At 36.7% G+C, this 15,979-nt stretch overlaps 4 protein-coding genes across 8 annotated transcripts in view; 2 read left to right on the top strand and 2 right to left on the bottom strand.

Moving 5' to 3' along the window:
• Positions 1 to 20: 20 nt before the first annotated feature.
• On the bottom strand, positions 21 to 2,688 carry Wus (TM2 and DnaJ domain-containing protein wurst). The gene is made up of 5 exons (XM_077398361.1): positions 1,929 to 2,688; positions 1,480 to 1,627; positions 575 to 939; positions 379 to 486; positions 21 to 290 (listed from the first exon to the last, which is right to left on the bottom strand). The coding sequence occupies exons 1-5, from the start codon at positions 2,253 to 2,255 to the stop codon at positions 81 to 83; spliced, it is 1,158 nt and encodes a 385-aa protein (XP_077254487.1). The 5' UTR covers positions 2,256 to 2,688; the 3' UTR covers positions 21 to 80.
• Positions 2,689 to 3,102: 414 nt separating this feature from the next.
• On the top strand, positions 3,103 to 7,381 carry LOC143893220 (uncharacterized). Its single transcript, XM_077398358.1, has 5 exons — positions 3,103 to 3,130; positions 4,470 to 4,918; positions 5,452 to 5,753; positions 6,070 to 6,603; positions 6,833 to 7,381. The coding sequence occupies exons 1-5, from the start codon at positions 3,118 to 3,120 to the stop codon at positions 7,227 to 7,229; spliced, it is 1,695 nt and encodes a 564-aa protein (XP_077254484.1). The 5' UTR covers positions 3,103 to 3,117; the 3' UTR covers positions 7,230 to 7,381.
• A 142-nt stretch (positions 7,382 to 7,523) lies between these two features.
• On the top strand, positions 7,524 to 10,366 carry LOC143893221 (putative serine protease K12H4.7). The gene is made up of 10 exons (XM_077398359.1): positions 7,524 to 8,070; positions 8,159 to 8,340; positions 8,419 to 8,602; positions 8,693 to 8,741; positions 8,803 to 8,938; positions 9,171 to 9,237; positions 9,299 to 9,515; positions 9,606 to 9,738; positions 9,972 to 10,141; positions 10,229 to 10,366. The coding sequence occupies exons 1-10, from the start codon at positions 7,876 to 7,878 to the stop codon at positions 10,336 to 10,338; spliced, it is 1,443 nt and encodes a 480-aa protein (XP_077254485.1). The 5' UTR covers positions 7,524 to 7,875; the 3' UTR covers positions 10,339 to 10,366.
• A 52-nt stretch (positions 10,367 to 10,418) lies between these two features.
• The window catches only part of LOC143893224 (alpha-tocopherol transfer protein-like), a 115,845-nt gene continuing 110,284 nt past the window's right edge, over positions 10,419 to 15,979 (bottom strand). For all 5 annotated transcript variants that reach the window (XM_077398363.1, XM_077398367.1, XM_077398365.1 and 2 more), the window contains 6 exons: positions 15,151 to 15,375; positions 14,688 to 14,847; positions 14,552 to 14,613; positions 14,014 to 14,207; positions 11,021 to 11,234; positions 10,419 to 10,930 (listed from right to left, as the gene is read on the bottom strand). In XM_077398363.1, coding sequence (XP_077254489.1) covers positions 10,725 to 10,930; positions 11,021 to 11,234; positions 14,014 to 14,207; positions 14,552 to 14,613; positions 14,688 to 14,847; positions 15,151 to 15,325 — 1,011 coding nt within the window. In that variant the 5' untranslated portion in view covers positions 15,326 to 15,375 and the 3' untranslated portion in view covers positions 10,419 to 10,724. The remainder of the gene's footprint in view (positions 10,931 to 11,020; positions 11,235 to 14,013; positions 14,208 to 14,551; positions 14,614 to 14,687; positions 14,848 to 15,150; positions 15,376 to 15,979) is intronic.

Below are 15,979 nucleotides of genomic sequence, written 5' to 3'. Positions count from 1 at the left end.
GAGATACGGAGTTCGGCGTATGCGGAGATTCTTTTGTTCTTTATTAATTCCTCGAATCACAAGCACGACCGCGCGGCTGCTCATCTCTCGGAACGGCGATTCCGTCGTTTCCGGCGATTCTTAGCCTGAGACAGGATCTCGTACGCCTGCTGAATCTCCATAAATTTTTCCTGAGCCATGCGCCTTTCTTCGTCCGAACCTTTAACTTTGTCGGGATGATTGTCCCTGGATAGAGTTCGCCATCGCGCCGTGACTTCGTTCTGCGAAGCGGTTTGCGAGAGACCCAGGACCTGTGGAGGATGAGCGAGCGTTATTGTAAACTACATTTTCTTTTAAGTAAATTCACATCTGATGAAATTTCGCGAACGGCTGGCCGACCTTGTAAGCATTTATCTCGCCTCGAGGATCCGTAAGGTCTACCAGTTGCGCCCACGTTGCCCAGAAGCCTTGATGCTTGGCCTGGTTCCATGTGGCTTCTAGACTCGCCTGTAACGAAAAAAAATATTAGTATAAAAAATCTTTTAAGTTTCTTAAAATATAACGCTCTAAAAATTTAACGGCCGCATATACTCACCTTAAGATCCGTCCAGATGGGCGAGGTGAGGAAGTGTCGCACTGCCTCCGACAGCTTTATCTCCTCGCCTTCGCTGTCCGTGACAACCGCGTTGAAGTACAAGTAACTGCCGATGATAGCGAAGAAGAGCACGAGTGCCAAGCCTAAATACGCCATTCGCCGGATGAAGCTTTTTCGTTTCTTCGGTTTCAGCCGCCATTGCTTGCTGAAGGTGTCGAAGCTCAGGCTCGAGGCGATCACCATGACGAAAATCCACATGGTATCGTCCCCGATGTAATACAAGGTTGGATAAAACAGATACGCTGTGGCAAGCGTTATCCATATCGAACCTTGTTCTCTGCCGATATTTCCGACTGTCCATACACCTTTTGAAGTATTAAAACTGAATAAAGGCTTTCGTAAAATGTCTGTGCTTCTAAAATATCCGTTTTCTGATTATTTGTATACGTATATAAATAATATATTATATATATAAATTTTATAAATAATAAACATATTGTATAATAATTTATTCCTTTATAATTAAGTTATATTTATTTTTATATATTATAATTTAATTATTTATATTAATATATAACCGTAATATTAATATTCTAAGAATGTAAAGAAAATCTGATTAAGAAATTCTCTAGATTTAAAAAGTCTTGAAATTGAAGGTAGAATACTCTGTGTAATCAGACTTGTCAAAAAGCAGGCAAAAAAAATCACCGATATCAGCTTTTCCATAGTTTTTTCCATTTATCACGGATAATGTGTTATTTTAACTATCAATATGAGTCACACGTTGTGACCTTAAAGCATTATCTTTCGGAGGAACCTAAACACGCGAGAGCGATAAGAAAATACACGTCGTAAGAATTTGACGAGTTTTCGAGTTTTCTTTTTCTTTCTAATACGATTCTTACCTAGCGCGATCACGGCCGGTACTAAAATCAGCAAGTGCCTGAAATTAATGCCGTACAATTCTTCCTGCGGAATCGCGCTGTTGAACAGCTCGGCCCATAAGTAGGCGACCGCCGCTTCCGCTGCGAATCGTGTCCCGGCAAACGGCGGCTGTAAAAAAAAAAAAAATCCGATTTCGTCGTCCATTTACAAAATCGTCAGTCGCATTTGCTTCGCCCCAACGTTCCTTCCATTTAACATCTTTTCCGCAAGACATCGGCAAATAATTTGCGGTTCAATATTTACGTGGGACGCATATAAACGTGCAACATCATCAGTTCTTCGAATAACAACGATGCGGAACAAGGCGCAGCGTGAGCTTGGCGTTAATAAATGTATTTCAAGACTGGCGACGTCAATCGCTTATTCTAAGCCTGCGGATTCTACACACGCGCCGAATATATTTATTTACCTTTCGATTAGCTCTGACTTTTCGCTTGAAATCCTCGATGAACGCCGGATCGTCATTCGCTTCGGCCACGTAAGCAGGTATCCTGTAAATGTCCCTGAGAAAACCGCAGCCCACGTAACCGCCGAACGTGGTGATGTACACGAAAGCCTGATCGTCTCTGCCGAGGTACACGTGATGCGCCCCAAAGAGTCCACCGAACAGCCAGAAAAAATAAGCCCAGAACTTGCTTTTCTTCGCACTTTTGTGCTCCACCTCAGCGCTCAATCCGTTTTCTTTCGCTTTTTCCATCATGTTAGCTTCTGGAGCAACAGGTCGCCAACTATCCATTTTGATTCACTATCGATCGATCGCGTGGATGGTTCGTCGTGGTCGTAAATTTTACGCACGTGAAGGAATTTTACGTGTCCTATCCGGATTGTCGCTATCTACGCATCTTCGCCGGGCAAAATAATAGTTTACGCGCAATAATTCTTTACTGTTTTCTTTTTTTTTTTTTTTTTTTTTTTAACTCAAGTACACTTGTCGGTGATGTATCGTGGAATGACGGTCATGGTTCCACTGCTGACTGCACCGGTTTCTGGTTCAACGCTCCGCGTCAGGTAACGGTATCAGTTCAGGGATGTAACAAGCAGAAATATACGTTGTTCGCGCGCGTATGAGTGGGAAGGGGGAAAAGTGGGTGAGAGACTTACACCAAGGCTTGTTCGTTTTCGCTGCACTTCTGAACTAGTGCAATTAGTTAAATTGGAATAAAACAAATATATTTTCTTTCATTCTAACTTATTGCACTATTTGAAAAGTGCAGCGGAAACGAACAGGCCTAGACACCTCTTTTTCTTCTTCTTCTTTTATTAATAAATGGGCTAGCATGCATCCGCTCGTCAATCACGGCCAGGACGACCCAATTGACTTTTGCCGCGTAGCTGCGTAATTTATCCAAAATAGCAAGCCATGGGTGGCTCTTACACAATAAGGTAATGAGTTATGATAACGATGCAGATGCAGACAAAGAAAGTCGTAATACTTAAGAAAAATTTTCTTCCGGACAAAACACGTTCGAGCTCGCCAACCGACTCAGGAGTCAGGCCCCTAGACTCTAGACACCGAAGGACCGAAGCACCCGCCCGAACCCCGAACTGACCAATGCCGAACATTTGACGATTCACTCTAAATCACTCTCGACAAACGAATGGCAACGCGCCGTAAGTTCCGTGGATTTTTATATGGCGCACACGGGACAAAGAATATGCCAGGGATGATGAGCCCTTAGCAACGATAGATGAAATAATACACCAATTAGATTTGTTGGTCGGCGATGGTCGGTTATATTTTGTTTGCAAAGAGAACGGCTCAACACAATATAATATCATGAAGACGCGAACGCGAAACTGATACGCCCGCGCCGCGGCGATCCTCTCGATAAATATCCTATTACATTAATAAGTATACTACGTTTACGCGAGCGTTACTTCTGTAGTAACTTATGATAATTCACCCGTTTACGCGGAATAAATTATCGTAAGTTACTACAAAATCCCGTTTACGCGAAGGAATTATCGTAAGTTACTACAGAAGTAACGCTCGCGTAAACGTAGTATATGACGAATAGCATTCTCGACAATTAAACTTTATAAGATATAATTTGTCGAGATCAATGCTATTCGTCATAGCGCAAGATGAATATTATTATATTTTGGAACATTTGTATATAATCTCGAACATATATATATTAATAAAAAATTGAGTAATAATCCAGCAATTACTGTGGAAGGAGAACATAAAATAGCAAATTCAGAAAACGTTTATTATAAAACTTATATAAAAGGATTTATATTTATATATTTTATATATAGTCTTTAGTAACAATATTTATTATACAATATAATTATGCGGTTTGTCACGTCAGGCATTCTGTTAACATTTCTTTTTAAGATATCTAAAATAATGAGTTTGCTAATCATCATAAGATCAATCATATTATATTCCGTAAAGTAAATAACGGAAAGAAACTTGTATAAGGTTGTTTAAAAATATCCAATTTTTTCGCAGAAATTATTCGTTTGCCGGCAATCTTGATTATTTAATTAAGACATTATTATTTTGACTATATATTTAAGACATTGAAACATCATTGGCTGCATTTGATCTCGAGTGTTCACTGATGTTTGTGAACTCTTTTCGTAGATCCTATACAATGATATTGCCAATATTGGTGATAAAAGCATGTACCCGCATGAAATTCAATTCGCGAATGAACACGGTAGCGCCATCTCTTGGTGTGACTGTGAACGCATGTACATTATAAATTTATATTATATAGAAGTCATTTTTCATATTCAATAACACACAAGTAATATAATATTATCAAATTATCAAATATTCGATAATATCGATATTTAGCAACATGTGTGTAAACGCTAAATTCAGCAAAGAACTATGGTCCCGAAAATACAAAATTAATACAGAATTTAAAAACTCGTGCACCAAGTGTCGATGTCACAAGCAATATTCTTCGATTTTAACTTTTATATAATTCTTCAGCATCTTTCCGTTTCGGGATGTGTACCGACGATCACATCATTGATATTCGTTTGGAGATCAATATGGCGTCAGACATCGTCGGACCTCGGACATGGTCGTACAACACCAATGTCGATAGTCGTCCGCCGGTTCATTTCAACGTGATTATCTTTGAGTGCTTCGTATGTCGTCGATCGTACTTCGTGCTGTCCCTGAGGATGGAAGAGGGTCGTTCGATAAAGCTCACTCATAAGGAATGGCGTCGCATCGCGAAGAAGGAGCGTCGCAGGCGTATACGACGGTCAATCGCACGGGAACGTGATGCCAATGAAGAACGTTTGAGGGCAGCACTCGAAAACAATATGGCATATTTGAATTTCTGCGCGGAAGAAGAGAAGCAGAGGCAAGATAAAGAAGCGCAGGAACAAAAGGAACGTGCGGAACGAGATAGGCTCTGGCTGGAAGAAGAAGTAAATATAATAGTTGTCTTATGTCAATTACATTTTTTTTTAGCCGAGAATTTTTTTATTGACCTCTATAATCTTTTCTTCGTAGCTTCTTCGTGTTCAATTTCTAACATCTTGATAATTAAATTTCTGTTATAATAAATATGATTCACCTAGATATATTCAATGATGAATATTCTTTTTGCATATTTTGGAATTAGGTTAGCTAAAAAGATATAGATCTGTATATATGTTTTTATTTTTTATACAATATACCTGAATAACATAATGCATGGCAATCGATATAACATCGATTGTACGTTTATAACTATCTGAAATTCTGAATCATGCATATAATTTTATCAAATCGCAAAACATTTATTTCTTCACCGTGTAAAAATAATACAAAATTAATTTATATTTATAAAATAAATAATGTAAAACATATATAGTATAAAATAAATATAGAAAAGTATTATTTTTGCAAATTTTAAATAAAGTATTAATTTAGTAAGCTTGTAATTCGAATAATTGACTAATGTTTCTTAATTGTCCAGATAAGAGCACAGAAAAAGTGGCAAGTTCTTCAGGAACAGATAGCGAAGGAAGAGCAGGAGAAACGTGAGCAAGAGATGAAGATACGCGAAGAATTCGAGGCAAAGCGTGCGGCATTTTTAAAGAAAAAAGAGGAGGAAAGGAAACAGCACGAGGAGCAACTTCGTAAACAAGAACAATTGCAGAAGGAGATCGACGATTACATCGATAACGGAGTGAAAACACCCGAAGCTTTGCGCGACGTCGTCGACAATCAGCCTACCAAGATACTCTGCCCATTTTTTACGAAAACAGGTGCTTGCCGGTTAGTATAGATGGAGATATTTACGCGTGATATGATAATATTATGATTTGTTAATCATTCATAACAATATTGCAATTCTGAATATATTGAAGCGATAAGAATGACTTTATTGTGTCTTTTGCAAGCTGCAAAAGTTTTTCGCTTGAAGCTAAAAATTGTTGAAAATTATTAAATTAAAATTAAACTGAACTAAATCAAAATAAATTGGGATTTAGGATTGAAATTTTTATCCAAACTAAAATCAACTTTAGTCAAAATTGTATTTTTATCTTTATTTTCAAAACTCATATTTATCCGTAATTGATTTTTATTTCAGGTATGGAAACGCGTGCTCCAAGAATCATCGTAGAATCTTTTTGAGCAAAGTGATCATGATACCCGGATTTTATTCACACTTTTCCCTCGAGAAGAATTCAGCGGAATACGACACCGACGTGGCGCTCGAGTTCGAGAGTTCAGAAATGTTGCGTCACTATCACGAGTTTTATGAGGATGTGATAGGCGAATTGGAGTCGTTTGGCAGGATTAAGACTCTTAAGTGTTGCCGCAATAGGGAGATTCATTTGCGCGGTAATTTGTACGTTGAATATTACACGGAGAGAGAGGCGGCTAGAGCTTGGAGGAACCTGAAGGGACGTTGGTACGGCGGCAAGCAACTCAACTGCGAGTTCGTCAACATGATATCCTGGAGAAATGCCGTTTGCGGCATACTCGAGTGCCCGAAGGGCAGTAAATTCTGCAATTTTCTTCACACCCTCAAAAATCCGCACAGCAGGTACAACATCAAGAGTTCCCGACGGCCAAAGAACAAACCACAAGACTCGAATAACAGCAAGCGAAGCGAACATAGGTTTGTGTTATTATTTACTCTGTACTAGATATCAAAATCATATCTTGTAGACAAAACTTTCATCTTTATCACATCTCGCGAAGATAAGGCCGTCTTGTTGATAGAGTTTTTAACTTAACGCGATGCAGAATAATAATTGCGAAAAGACACCGTTAATTTAACAAAACGGATTAAAAAATAAATTGAATGCAAGTGTCGTTGTTTAATTCTATTTTCATTTATTTGTTAGAAGTAAATCCGAATGGGAAGAGTCCGATCGAGATGACGGCGAGAAAGATCGTAACTGGAGATGGTCCAAATCGCCCGAGACTGACTTGGATCGTACGAAAGATTCAGAGACGGAACATCCCCATTCGACGAAACGGAAACAATCGCAAAGATCGTCGAGCGATCAAAAACAGAGAAGAAGTGTAAAATCAAGCGTGAGAAGTTCTAAGATCAAAATGTCGTCTAAGAAGAAGGGTTATCGATCGGATCGTAAGAGACCTCGTGACAACGAAGATCAGAATAAGGAAGACGCGTCCAACGGTCGCTCTCCTAAAAGGCGTAAAAAGAAATCTCGAAAGAAAGACAAGAAAAGTAAAAAGTCATTAGAAGAAAACACTAAAAAATCAGACGAGATGTAGATCCGAAAGGAAGCAGTATTTAAAGAGATGTTCCCGAAAAAAGAATCCAAAGCTTTTGTGCAGGCTGTAAAGATGAGTCGAGCGGCTGTAATCCTAATACCTGAAAGATATATCGAAGCGACGATCTCAAATAAACAAAAGGATAAATTTTATATCATTGCTATCGTTGAATAATGAAGTATTTTTTTACATAACCATTACGATTCTGTTTGTACAACAGTTCTGACTGAACTGATTCAGTTCCATCTACGAGATGTTGTAGATAAAATATTTTTGTTTGAAATATATGTTACGTAAATCGTGTACTTACTCGTGACACCTCTTATCGCGATATCGATAAAGATACACATCCGTGTTTGCCAAGCAATCAGACCGTTTAACCGATAGACATTCCGTAATCATCGGATTATTTTCGCTCGCAGTTATTTTAATCAAAGTATATTGTTTTCCATTTCCGTAATAAAAGTAATGCAATAAATGTCGGCATTATCGGTCGTTGATGGAAGATATCGTGTCGGTTCGTATCGCTGGTCATGATTGAGGAAAATGGTAAGTATTAATCAGTCACATTTTGGCGTGTATCTAGTGTGCTTTGAAAGATAAACGGAAACGTTTTCTGCTGTATAATTGCAAAGAGAAACAGGTCATGATCGTATTAAGCGTATTGCTTGTTTTGTGCTCGGTCCATCCCCTCGTAAATGGGGTGGGTTTTCGCGGATTCACTTTTCAAGGCTTGGAGGAGCCAAAGCCTTTGAAAGAATATGCTGATATTATAACTGACGGTTGGATCACCCAATCCCTTGATCATTTCAACTATCGCGACAATCGCACTTGGTCGATGGTAATTATAATTATTATCGTCAGCCAATCTTGCTTTATTTAAAACATTATTTTTTTAAATTAATACTTGTCCATTTTTTGTTCTATAGCGTTACAAAGAAAATTCCGCGTTTCTAAAGAAAGGTGGGCCTATTCTGATTATGATCGGCGGGGAATGGGCGATAACGGACGGGTTTTTGCAAACTGGACTGATGTACGAAATCGGCGTGAAATATCACGGTTTGATGTATTACACCGAACATCGATTCTACGGAGAGAGCAAGCCAACGAAGTATATATTCCATAGTTTTTTCATTGTCTAAAATTTAGAGCCGACTTTCTAAACCGATATTGCACGAAACTAATTTAGAGATACTAGCACGGAGAACTTGCGGTACTTGAACGCCGATCAGGCGCTCGCGGATCTTGCTTATTTCATCGAAACGATAAAGAAGGCGAAGGATTTAGAAAAGAGTATCGTAATAGTATTCGGAGGTTCTTACGCTGGAAACATGGCGGCGTGGGCACGTCTCAAATACCCTCATCTCATCCAAGTATCGTTTTTGCGCTATCCTTTTATTTATATATATTTTTATCTTAAAAAAATAGCGGAGAAATAAAATAGAAAATAATATTTTTCACAGGGCGCCTTAGCCAGCAGCGCTCCGATTCAGGCGAAGACCGATTTTTACGGTAAATTATTTTATCGACAAATATTTTCTAAGAATATCGCTAAGAACGCTTGATTTCATAGAGTACTACGAGGTCGTGACGAAATCGCTCGGCACGCACAGTGAAAAGTGCACTGAGAATGTTAAAACTGCATTCGCATCGGTAGAGGAATTATTGGCCAAGCAAGAAGGTCCAGATAAGCTTAAATCTCTTTTCAAGTAAGCTTGAAATTCACGCGTGTGATTTGTTAATTATTTCCAATAAATAAAATTATAATTATTTCCACAACCAAAAATACATATAATTATTTCCAATTAATTATATTCTATCTATACATTTTTCTCTTTATTTTATTATACGATCGCATCGAAGTTAATACTAATTTTATTAATATTAATAGGAAATAATTGTTTATTATTATTAATTTCTAATTACTAATATCGACTTTAGCTTGTGCGACGTGCCTGACGTAAACTCTGCTGGTGATCTTGGTTACTTCTTGAATACGTTGGCGGAGGTACGTGGATTAATGGGCGTTGCTTTATATGTCTTGCTATTCATTTTCATTTGAACTTTAGCTGTTCGCCGGAATCGTTCAATATGACAATATAGAAAACGGTCAAACGAAAATCGCGGCGTTGTGTAACAATATGACGGCGGCGCATTTAGGCAGTCCCCTACAGAGACTGGCGCATGTCTTCTCGACTCAGGACAAGTGTTACGATGTAAATTATAATAATTTCGTGAAGAAGTATCAAGAGATTTCATGGGACTCGCCGGCAGCCACGAGTATCAGTGAGTTGAGATAATTAATAAAAGAATAAATTAAATAGCACATTTTTTATATGAGACGTTGTACAACAAAGGATGATTTTTATTGTACAGTGAGACAGTGGTATCATCAGACTTGCACGGAATACGGTTACTATCAGACGACGAGCTCAGATAAATCAATCTTTGGAACGCTGTTTCCGTTAGATTATTACATCAATCTGTGTAACGATTTGTATGGCGATTAGTAAGTACTTAAAAAATGACGACCCAATATCTTTCTTGCTTGAATATCATTTATTTCCATATTCATAATTTGCGCAAATGTGTCGCCTGGTACGCACCAAGATATTTCTTCACAACAATTTCTTCAAATATAAAACGGTTTTTGTCGTACCAAATTATTTGTCGAAAGAAGTATCGAATTTATTTTTAATTGTTTTTAATTGTGGGAAACGATAACGCTCTGAGCGATTTTAGCTACAGTGAGGAGATATTAGATTCACGGGTGAGAAGGACGAATATAATGTACGGAGGACAGCTACCGGATTTGCACAACGTCATTTTCACGAACGGCGATATCGATCCGTGGCATCCGTTGTCGGTGCTCGAAGATTTAAACGCTTCTTCGCCCGCTATTGTCATTAAAGGTAATTAAGCGATGCATTACAATGCACATTAGAACTTCGTATTTTTCTAGCACGAGAAGATAATACGATGTTATTACTTTAATGAAGGATCTTCGCACTGCCGCGATATGTACAGCGACGTAGACACGGACACGGATGACTTGAAGAAAGCTAGAGCAAGAGTTCGCGACATAATTGGCAAGTGGATTTCCTCATAAATTTTATTGTCGAACTTCTCACGAGTACGTTCGTTGACGATTCTCAGAACAGGAGGAATAAACCAACGAATAAACGGAGCCACGTTTTTGGCTGTTTATTGTGAGGTATTAACAAAAAAAGTTATGTACAACGCTTGATATATATGTTCATAGTGCAATTATAAATAATACACATCAAACACACACAGCAATACACAGTTATACTGCACTGCGTATTGTTACGTATGTACATAATACAAAAATAAAATTACATCCTTTAAATACCAGGGCTAACCTAAAGTTCCGTGTGATTTCCAAAGTAAATCTGTAACTCGTGATCCCCCGTGCCGCTTATCTCTAGATAGAAAACGTAAGCAAAGAAGGGTAAGCAAGGAATATTTGAGACATCAATCGACCTCGAGTTTTCTGAAAGAACCGCTTATGCCGCACATCGTGGTGTCGTTGGATCCCACGCTGGAACAACCGAATCCTTGCTTCAATGCGGAAACCGCGCCTTCCCGCGCCTTCTCCGAGTATAGCTCGAGGTAGACATTCATCTTATCATTGTTCACTAATGTCGGTTTCAATTTTATTAATTCATCCCGCCACAGATCTGCATCGAAAAGAAAGTTCAGTTCATTATCTTTTTTTCGTGATGGAGCAACGTATAATGTTCGAAGAGATTGCAATCTAGGTGAATTACCGATCATCTCCTTCATCGGGATAGTACCGCCGTATTCCTTGGGCAACATGCTCACGTCTAGCTTGCTGTTAATTGCGTCCTCGAGGCTCGTGTAAAGCTTCACGCGATTCCTGATCTTCTCGGAGATCAACGACATCCCGAAGTCCAGGGCGAATTTCAGGGAGGGATGCGCGTTGATCCCATGGACTTCTTTGTGTCGCATCGGTACGGTGCGCTGGAAGCAAACCGTTATTTTGTGTCGTGCTACTTATTTATTATATTATTTATTAGATTATTTTACTACATGTATGTAGGTACATATATACGATACCCTCTTCGAGATTGTGGAAATCGCGCGATTGAAATACACCGATAAAAACAGACAATCACCGTATTTCATGTTTAAAAACGCTGATGATAGAAATTAATTTAAAGTTCTTTTTTTTATACACTATATCGTTCCAATTAGATTCATATTTCGGTTCGTATAGAAAAAAAGAAACATGAGTTTTCTTTTTACTAGCATTGTTATCTTTACCTGATTAATCTATCGAGATATCAATTCTATTTGTATATCCGCGTTTAGTCAGAGATGATCTTTGACAGATAATCAATATTTAAGAAGAAAAAACTTTTAAATAGCTACACTACACAACAATAAATATTTAAAAGTGCACGTGATATCGTTTCTGTATTATTAATTTTGGCAATTCAATTAATTTATTTTTGATAAACTAATTTTCTTCTTTAGTTTAACATGCATAACTTATTATAGAGTGACAGTATTATAAATTAAAAATGTTATAAATTAAAATAAAATTTAAAATAATGATTTTTATATTTATGTATGTTGCTTAATGTTTATATAGACAGTTTATGACTTCAAAATTTGATTATACATACAAAGTACATTTAAAAAATCGAATAAACATTTAAATGATGAAGATTCAAGCTTACATTAAATTTTGTATAAGTTTTTACATAATTATAAAATTGCAAGATTCAAACAAATAGAGATTAAAGATGAAAGTCGTAATTGTACACTCGTATATAAACACACAAGCAAGCACTCCATTAAGTTTCACAACTCAGCTACTGTTGAGTTTTGTTGCGTGATTGAATTTTTGTGTTTATCATGTACATGAACAATGATAATTAATAGTGATGTCATCGATACGACAAATTTCTCGTCAAGACGAGACGAGAATCTCGTCAAGATTTTCGATATATCTTAATAAAAAATGTTTTTTTCTTCATCACTGAAACAAACCCTCGCAGTTTTATAGAAAAAAGGTAAATAAGGGCCACTTATATAATATATATATAATTAACTATTTAAAATAAACGACTGTATAAGAAATTACTTATGTTTTGGGTTATTCCTCGAGTTGTGTATGCTTTCTTATATATATACTCGAGGAATAACCCAAAACATAAGTAATTTCTTATACAGTCGTTTATTTTAAACAGTTAATTATTATAAATACTACGCCAATGTTAGAATTCCATAATGAAATTTTTCTTATGGCTTTCTTGGCTTCAGATTGTTCTGCAACTCCAAATTAACTGCATAACTTTCAATATTATATGGGTCCCATATTATATGAGTAGTAAATATGTTTAGATTAGGTAATTATTACATTTATTAATAGAAATAAGGATTAAACGGCAAAAAATTTTATTATAAAATTACGAGATTTTTCGAGACGAGATGAGAATTTGACGAAGTCTCGTCTCGTCCCGTTTCGTCTCGTCTCGTATCGCGGCATCACTAATAATATGAGTACACAGAAAAAAAAGAAGTGTTAAATAAAAACTTATATACTTGTATATATATGTATAAGTAAAAGTCATAACCTTGAAATCAGATATAAATTGCGTTAAACGAAAAAAACTTGTTTAAATAAAGGTATTTACACATAGTTTAATTAAGAGAAAAAGTTGAAATAGAAATTTTTATAAAAAGATTATAGATTCTTGAGTATAAAATCTGAATTTATTTTCATGAAATCTGTGAAATTTGAGAATTTATACTTTATAATTTTTTATTATTATTTATAAGTGATATAAGATTTCGAAATATAATTTCACTCGCGGCATAAGTACAAACCGCAGGTACACTTACTAGGACAAACCGCAACGTGAACTAAGCACAGAGTGTATAATGAGCGAATCAACCCAACATAGCGAAAAAACCAATGAAATTGGATTTAATTTTGTAAAACTTTTCTATAATATGCTTTTTCTAAGAGGATCTTATAGTGTTAGTTAAACAATAAAATATTTATGCAAATGTATATATATATATATATTTCTATGACTGATTAATCTGTCAGTGCAATTAACAACTTACGTTTCAACAGTTTGTTAGTAGACACTTATTTTCATTCTCTCTGATACTATTTTTCTCATTTAAAAATAAACCTCATTCTGCCTTTCTTAAAAAGGCTCTTGAATAGAGCTTTTAAATAGACTTTTAACTAGACTCTAATAGGCAAAAGTGTCACACTAAAAAACCGGTTTTTATGTTCATATTTTGAAAACGTGATGAAATTTTGTTACGTGACGTCGTCCTTGGTTCAGACTCGCAGCTGAATCAATTATGCTTCAATGGAACGAAACGTGGTTGCGGCAATTTTAAACATAAACATCATAATATACAGCAAAAATAAAAAATAATTTGTAGAATACATTAGCATAATTGAAGTCAAATGAGGTAAATGTCCATGAAGAATTTTAGATGAGATTTTAAAATGACGAAATATTATCAAATATGACGGACGGGCGTAAATATTTAAAGATCTGATGTATTTGATTTCACAACGTTTAAGTAAATTTATGTAATAGCTATCCAATTAGAAAGAATTTGCAAGTAAAAAAGCGAATGAGGAATTAATAAGTTTGGATGCTTCCTTTTATTAAATTTATTGTTAATTTAAATCCAAAAATTTTACTTCACGTCCATTAATTTTCTACTGTTATACATTCATGAATTGCGCAGTATTTAATCTTACCTCGCCGTTCTTCACGATGCGCACTGCTTCTTTGGGAGTGAAAAGCGTCAGATGAGGGAAACTGACGCCGGCACCATCGGCGAAATGCACGAAGCCACGCACTTGATTCTCCTCATCCTCCATCAACGCCTCGTAAGTGATGGCATGGATCTTACACATATCCACGTTCGTGTATTTGTGAGGATCAAATACGCCTTAAACGGAAATTGCATGTACGAGATTAGTAAGTGGGGCAAACGCGACGAAGGGGAAGCGCGCCGAAAATTATTTCGCGTATAGATCCAGATATTTTTCATAACAGAATTACGTCATGGAATATCTTTATTACTTTCTAAACTATTTTTGCTTTTAGTAACGAAATAATTATATGATGAATACTCTATCGCAAGAAAACAAATTAACGGAAAACACCCAGAATTTAGGAATTTGCAATTTTTCAATTATCGCCTTTGTGATTCTACTTCAAAATATACATATAATACTTTACTAGGTCTATATTATAACATTCAAGCGTACATAAAAAGTAACGAACATTTACCTGGTCTAGCGATTATAACACGACGGCCTTTCGCATCGCGACCAGGTGCAGCGAAGAGATATCTGAAAGAAGAGATCACAAACGGAGTTCCAGCGTTAACGGGAATAATAATAATAAAAAAAAAAAAAATACCCACCCCATTGATAGTAATTCCGCCATATTCGTTTCTATAATGTCCAAATTATGGAATGCCTGTCGATACACCTGACGGAGCAGCAGGTATCTTTCAATGGCCTCCTGAGCCATCGGGACATTAAATTTTTTGCATCGCAAAAATCTTAGTAAGAATCGTGCATCTAATGAAAGACGATAAAATTAGCCAAGCGCCTAATTATCGATACATACCGTATGCAATTGCAGGCTTGATACTGCTCGTTAAAATTTCTACAAGGCGAATCCCTTCGAGTCTTACAAAATCGTGAAGTCATTACGGCTATTTAAAGGCACTTAATTACTATTTTAAAGTAACCGCGCCGTTTAGTTTAAATATGGTTAGTTAAATTATTGCGGTTTTCATAATGTTAGATTTGGCAAGACGTAAATTATCTCTACGCGTAATACTTATTCACGTTGATTGTCATTTAATGATATAGCCTCACCGAGACGGCAATTCTGAATGCGCGGATTCATCTTGATCCAATTGCGCATCTGCTCGAGAGCCTGATCTCTGGTGTTCTTGTCCTCCCTAAGCTCTTCCTTCGCTATCTTCTGCGTCTCCGACGAGAGAGTGCACTCATAATTGTCCTCATCGACTGCCCATTCGACTGCTCCCATCTTGCTTTTGTTCGAAAGACGTCAAGTGATTTACTTAAATTTCCAGAGATCTGAAATTTTGAGACATTGTGCGACATTTTTACATATTCTTCGGAAATTTTGAAACCGTGATTTTCGGGTTTTGTAAAAATTACATCTCTCAACAGTTATTTCGAAAAGATAAAATACGAATGAGGAAAATAAAAAAATATCTGTTTAATTAAAGAAATATAAATTTTTTAATTTGCTGAATATGTTTGTATATTGTAAATTCTTAATGAAATACATAACATAATAATCCCTCTTTCAGAATTTTGCATTAAGCGTATTTTTAAATATTTAACGAGAGTTTGTTCCCATTTATCTTTTCGTAATCTTCGATTTAATTATGCAAGCGTGACGAGAGAGAGACGTGTCTTCACTTTCTTTCAAACCGTCGCGACGCGTCGGACGGTACCGTTTAATGACCGGCTAACACAGTTTCCGTTCAAAGTCGCGGTGGACCATGGCGAAGGCGTGAAGACGAAGTGCGCTCGTCTCTTTCACCTCTTTGGAAGAGAGTGTATCGATTATACGTCGCCCGGCCGACCGAACGTCGAGAGGTCTCGGACCTTTCGTCAGTTTATGACATAACGATTAGCATCGCGTTTAATCCACGTGCTTGAGTCAGCCTGT

This window comes from Temnothorax americanus, unplaced genomic scaffold (genome assembly GCF_048541705.1).
Source record: "Temnothorax americanus isolate GAGA-0224 unplaced genomic scaffold, ASM4854170v1 Scaffold12, whole genome shotgun sequence".
Classification (NCBI taxonomy): domain Eukaryota; kingdom Metazoa; phylum Arthropoda; class Insecta; order Hymenoptera; family Formicidae; genus Temnothorax; species Temnothorax americanus.
This window is presented reverse-complemented; position numbering and strand designations above follow the sequence as displayed.

What these genes read in the sequence shown, in the direction of transcription:
- Wus (XM_077398361.1), bottom strand. Translation starts at nt 2,255, where the DNA reads ATGGATAGTTGGCGACCTGTTGCTCCAGAAGCTAACATGATGGAAAAA. An exon ending in AAGTCAGAGCTAATCGAAAG is followed by an intron (nt 1,628 to 1,928) that starts GTAAATAAATAT and finishes TTTTTTTTACAG; the next exon opens with CCGCCGTTTGCCGGGACACG. An exon ending in ACCGGCCGTGATCGCGCTAG is followed by an intron (nt 940 to 1,479) that starts GTAAGAATCGTA and finishes ATACTTCAAAAG; the next exon opens with GTGTATGGACAGTCGGAAAT.
- LOC143893221 (XM_077398359.1), top strand. Translation starts at nt 7,876, where the DNA reads ATGATCGTATTAAGCGTATTGCTTGTTTTGTGCTCGGTCCATCCCCTC. An exon ending in ACAATCGCACTTGGTCGATG is followed by an intron (nt 8,071 to 8,158) that starts GTAATTATAATT and finishes TTTGTTCTATAG; the next exon opens with CGTTACAAAGAAAATTCCGC. An exon ending in TCTTGAATACGTTGGCGGAG is followed by an intron (nt 9,238 to 9,298) that starts GTACGTGGATTA and finishes TTTGAACTTTAG; the next exon opens with CTGTTCGCCGGAATCGTTCA.
- LOC143893220 (XM_077398358.1), top strand. An exon ending in GGCTCTGGCTGGAAGAAGAA is followed by an intron (nt 4,919 to 5,451) that starts GTAAATATAATA and finishes TTAATTGTCCAG; the next exon opens with ATAAGAGCACAGAAAAAGTG. An exon ending in ACGAAAACAGGTGCTTGCCG is followed by an intron (nt 5,754 to 6,069) that starts GTTAGTATAGAT and finishes TTTTTATTTCAG; the next exon opens with GTATGGAAACGCGTGCTCCA.